The sequence below is a fragment of the Protobothrops mucrosquamatus genome, unplaced genomic scaffold (assembly GCF_001527695.2).
Source record: "Protobothrops mucrosquamatus isolate PMUCROS unplaced genomic scaffold, P.Mucros_1.0 scaffold239, whole genome shotgun sequence".
Lineage (NCBI taxonomy): Eukaryota > Metazoa > Chordata > Lepidosauria > Squamata > Viperidae > Protobothrops > Protobothrops mucrosquamatus.
In genome coordinates, this window is record NW_015386589.1 from 112,185 (window position 1) to 118,184 (window position 6,000).

General features: G+C 34.5%; 1 protein-coding gene across 1 annotated transcript in view; it reads right to left on the reverse strand.

The window, feature by feature from the left end:
* The window catches only part of LOC107286048 (vomeronasal type-2 receptor 26-like), a 62,562-nt gene that overhangs the window by 52,333 nt on the left and 4,229 nt on the right, over positions 1 to 6,000 (reverse strand). The window contains exon 2 of the mRNA XM_029283814.1: positions 4,533 to 5,259. Within this exon, the coding sequence (XP_029139647.1) occupies positions 4,533 to 5,259 (727 nt within the window). The remainder of the gene's footprint in view (positions 1 to 4,532; positions 5,260 to 6,000) is intronic.

Consider the following 6,000-nt stretch of genomic DNA (forward strand, 5'->3'; position numbering starts at 1 on the left):
GTTCTTGACCTACAACCGCTTGTTTTAATGACTGTTTGAAGTTATGACAATGCTGGCAAAACCGACTTATACCAGCCCTTTCACTTCCAGTGTCACAGCATTCCCATGATCATGTGATCAAAATTTAGACACTTGGAAACCGGTATGTATTTATGATGATTTCAGGGTCCTGCAATCACATGAACTCCACTGGTGATCACCCAGCCAGATTCCAACAGACAATGGCAATGTGGGAACCTGCTTAATGACTGTGTGGTTCACAGAGTAACCATGGCAAAAAGGGTCATAAAATCAGGAGTAACTCACTTAACAACTGCCTCACTTAGCAGTGGAAGTTCCAGTCCCAAGTTTGGTCCTACATTGACTACTATTAATCTGTAGTTGGGCCACATGATCAGTTCTTTGTCAGGATGTCACACAATAGCTTTTTAATTTTTAATTTTCTTGCTGGCAATAAGATAGCAACTCTTCATTGTGTACTGAAACAGACTGAGACGAAATGCAGAAGCAAAAAAAGAACAATTTGAATCTAAAATGTAATAAGCTTGAAGATTCTGGAAAGTGCTATTAATATGAAAAAAAATAATATGCATTCAATGAGCAAATTATTAAATACTGGGTTCAGGTTATATTGAGACTTGTTCACTTCTTTACAGAAATTGGCATCAGACTTCCTGCATAAAATTCTTACAATAGGATCTACTAAATTTTTGGCTGTTTTTAAATGTGAACTCTAATAAGATATTAATGAAGTTGTCACACTGGCCATGATATTAAAAAATGATTTCGTAATCTACACAATGATTACATACAACGTACAAACATTCACTGATTTCACAATAAACAATTAGCACCATGAGATGAGTAGAAAAAAAATGGCATTTCTTTTTGTTTCTCTTTTGACCTCTCTAAATTAGTTCCATTGGTTAAATTTTTATATTCTCCAAAGCATCTGAGGGTAGGACAAGAATAACAGATGGAGAGAGATTCAACCTAGAATTAAGGAGAAATTTCCTTACACTGAGAACAATTAAGCAGTGGAATGGCTTGCCTCCAGATGTTGTGGGTGCTCCGTCACTGGAGGTTTTTAAGAAGCAATTGGACAACCATTTGTCTGGAATAGTACAGGGTCTCATGCTTGAGCAGGGTGTTGGACTAGAAGACCTCCAACATCCCTTCCAACTCTGTTATTCTGTATTCTCAGAGAGTTATTTGGCAATTACTGGGCATCACAGGCTGTGATTTAAATGCTTTCACTGCTCTTGATGGGCTGTGTGGTGGCTCAGCGGTCAAGATACTGGGCTTGTCAGCTGGAAAGCCCACAGCCCAGTTTGAGATCTGACAGGGTGAGGTTCCATCCTTATCCCAGCTCATGCCAACATAGAATTTAAAAAGCATGCAAATGCAATTAGATAAATGGGTACCACTTCAGTGGGAAAATAAAGTGACACAGGACTATGGAAATGTCTGGTTCAATAACTTGAAATGGGGATGAGCACTGCCCTCTATAGTCACAATGATTAGCAAATAAAATCAGTAGGGACTCTTTTTTTTTAATGCTCTTCATGCTGACTTTGCCAACTTCTCATTTTATGCTAGTTTGTTTTTTTACCACAGTTAATGCCCACATTTTTCCTATGCAATCTTTATTTTAGAGTGATATAGAGATCCATAAATGGCAGCTTGCTATTCCTTGAATGTTTGAGGCAGCATTTTGTTGAAGTGTTCTTATACCATAATTGATTCATTATGACCAGACCAGTTTTTTAATTTTGAATGATCTTTCTGATTCTTTGTTTGTACAGAGTATTTAAGGGTTATTGTGAAGTTCTCCTAGAGCAATAGTTGTTTTTTCCTGAAATCTTCTTTAAGTTTTATTTTCTCATATCTTACCTTGATATATATTCTAGCCTCATGACTTTAATAATTCTAACCATGATTCTTTCTAAATTGTTTGAGTAATAGTTTTGGTATTGGTTGATGTAGTTTGGCTTTTTGCAAACACCAGTGATGGGATGCTATTGCTGTGATTTGATGATTTTTTTTAACTCTGGGATATCTCATATTGATTTCATATCTACTTTAAGGATTGTTGATGGAAGCATATGAAAGTAATGAAGGTTGAAAATTTTCCAGATCTTTAAGGTGAGATGTTTAAAATATTGAGCTTGTGGAGCATTTACCAAGTCACTTAACTAGCTAGGGCATTTGCAGAAATTTTGCATTGATCAACCTACTTATATTTATCAATTAGTGTTCATTTCAAGATATCTTTTATATGATCATATCCCATATCCAAAGTTTTCTTGGGGAGAAGATCATGTTGTACCATATTTTGCTGGGAACTAATTTCCTGGGTGCAAGAAAGGAATCAGAGAATCAGTGTGGCCAAGTCTTGAGGTAGGAAATTCAAATTTAAAGGCATTAAACAACCCCATACATTAAATGTTTAGGTTTGGGCAGACTTGTCTCCAGGCAGAGTGCTGGAGATGTACAGCATTTTCCTTTTAGACTCTTCTTAGATGTGGATTGGATAATCTCAAGCAGAGATAGGCTGCTTGTTTCAGCCATCTGGGTTGCATGAAAAAATCAAATTCCCATTTGAATTAATATCCATCCAAAGATATTTAAACAGGCCTATTTGCTCAATTTCTGTCTAACAATTTAGTTCAGAAATTGGGGTGAGAACATCATCAATTTTATACAGTTGAAATTTAATTGTAAATGTTGATCCCAAAAGAACTTTTTGTATATATGTTACTGAAATATTCATTAAACACATTCAAATAAGATTAACAAAATCACTATGCTCATTCATTCTATAATTTATATATTAAAATTTGAGGAAAAGAGGTATGATAGACCCACAGTTATGAAATATAAAATATAGAAAGCAAAATCTCAATTACTTGGCTTTTTTCAGAGTAATTACTGTCATCATAATGATGAATTATGGTAAGTCACCATGAACAATGCAGTTAAAATTTATATCTGTAAAACATTTATAACTCTAGTTTTTTATCTATCTATCTGTTTGTCTGTCTGTCTGTCTATCTATCAAATATATTTGCTATCCATTTCATGGTTCAAGGCAACTCTGAGTGACTTATAACAAGATAAAAAACACAAACATCGGACACTTAAAAATAAAAGAGATAAAAAGTACAAAAATGAAAACAAGCTAAACACAATTGGTTGGAGGGGGAGGTACTTGTTACTGCACCAACCACCTCCAGTCAACAGTTTTTCCTTCAGGACCCTATGCCAGATTTTAAGACTTTTCCTAAGGCTACAACATAGGGGAGGGATGTTCTAAAGGGTGACAACTATGGCAGAAAAGAATCTACTTCTGGGTCCCCCATTTGAAATTCCTTTGCTGATGGAATTCCCTATCCTATTGGGGATAGGCGGTTCCACAGATATCATATCAATTATTTTCTTTCATCATAATATATAATGAATTCATAAGAAGCCCAACTGAAGCAACAGCTATTGGTTGCATTATAGTAAATGTTCTTATTTGAACATTTGAATTAATCATTTTATGTATCTAGCTAAAAAGTAGATTTGGTATAAATTACCCAAAGTAGGATCCTACCTGGTTAAACCAACTGTGCCAGGTTATAACATCTTCCTTTATGGTGAATATTTGTTCTGAAAAAAAAAACTGCAGGGTTTACCCTCCCAACTTTAACCCTAATGAATTATTTGTTAGAAGAAACAATCCAGTTCAGTATATCATATCCAGCTAGTAATTCTCCATTGTAGTCAATAGAAACCAGATCCCCAGCACTGTTATTAAATGAGAGACCTCTTAAAAAGTACAACTAGATGAAAAAGAAAAGATGAAAGATTAGAAAGTGGGGTTTAATTTTTGAGCAGGAGGAATCTAAGAAGAATTTAGTGCAGAGGAAGTCATGAATAGAATAGAATAGAATAGAATAGAATAGAATAGAATAGAATAGAATAGAATAGAATAGAATAGAATAGAATAGAATAGAATATTTGGCCAAGAGTGATTAGACACACAAGAAATTTGTCTCTGGTGAAGAAGGTCTCAGTGTACAGAGTAATAATAATCATAATAATGATACCAATAAGAGAAGGTAGTAGAAAATAATAATAATAATAATAATAATAATAATAATAATAATAATAATAATAATAATAATAATAATAATAATAATAATAATAGTGCCATATCATGTAGGTAAATATATTTAGACATGACAATGGGAATTAGATATTCAGCAGTGTGATGGCATGAGGGGAAAAAAATGTCTCTGTATCTAGTTGTTTTGGTATGCAATGCCCTGAAAAGGAATATTGAGGGGAGGAGTTGAAACAGTTTATGTCCAGGATTTAAGGGATTACTCAATCAAGATGTGATGTGACTTAGCAAAACAGAGAACCTTATCTCCTTTCCAGAGATGGGAAAGGAGATAAAAATGAATTCCTTTGATTGATGTTACAAGGTTCCTTTCCCTTTATACAAATAATGTTTTTCTTCAAGATGATGATCAGTCCATTACCTGCCATGAATCTTGATTTTGAAGCTTCAGCCTCCCTTTATTTGCCACTGACCTCTGGGCAGATATGGATGAAATCATGGCATGCAATCCACGGGCTACTGCATGGACAGAATTATAAACACTGTAGCTGTGACCAGTCATTCTGCTTTCAAAAAAGGTTACAGGAAGATCTTCTAGTTTCTCTTCTCCCGTGCAAACATCACCAACTACATTTGAAGTTTTAAATGCACAAACAAAGGATTGCTGCCAAAAATCCTTGATAAATCCATCTTCCGTCATGGAAGGATTTCTACTTTTAGTAAATGATTGGAATCCTGGTGGGTCATTGGCATGAATTGTGAAAGACAGAGCACCATTCATCATGTCATTATCCCAATCTCTCTGATATACATGTGAGTTGAGCTCCACTTGTGCTGTAAATATCCACACTTTACCTGTGACAATATCTGTTATGCTTTTTCTTGATAAATATGCTAGCCATATCAGCCTTGCCATACTATCAGATTCTCCATAACATATCAGAACATTAGTACTGCTATCCATAATTTTATCATGTATTTCTGCAGCATGCTTGGCCAAGTTATAAATTTCATTAACAGATGTTAATTCAGCAACTCTCTCTGTAAATGAAAAACAGATATTGTGCTGGGATAATAATGGAACAATCATCTCTATAACCCTATCTCCATTATCATTGGCCATCACCAGAACTCCAATCCATGTCCATCTGAAATGGAGAAGCAGAGACAAAATCCCTTCATTTTGAAGTCTTTCCAGTGGGCTCATCTGGAGGAAAAAGAGGCCTGGTACTTTATGATTCATGATGGGATTAGAGCCATAGATGAGCTGCATAATGATTGAGAGCGAAGGAAAGAGATGGAGAGAGACTCACATTTAATTGCTATTTTCAAGATTTTTAAAAACATATCATACATTCATACAGCAATACAAGAAACGCTTATGTGAATGAGCAAAAGATAGCATTGATGAAGTAAGGATGAAAGGACAAAAAAGAGAGATAAAGCAAGGTCCACTGCTAGAGAGATAGGAGGACTCCAAACAAGTATTCTCCTTTTTAGGAAAGAAGAGAAGAAAAGGCCTGAAATGTGGCACAATTCAGAGAAAATTATGATTGCCTCTTTGGAGAGATTATTATTATTTTTTTTTCAATATAAAATTTTATTGTTTTTATCATAAAAAAAAAAGAAATACATCACAAATATTACACAATGTTATATCCCATCCCCCCACCCCCCGGACTTCCCAAACCAACCTAGGCTAATATTCAAATACAAGTAAACAAATATTAATATCTCTAACTCCAAAGTCTAAACTTAAACAATCCATCTCATCCGTATTAATAAAAATTATTCATTTAATTAGTTCTTCAAATATCCAAAATCTTTACCATTTCAGCAAGATAGTTTAACACCATCCCTTACTTATACAAAAAAAAGAAAAGAAAAAA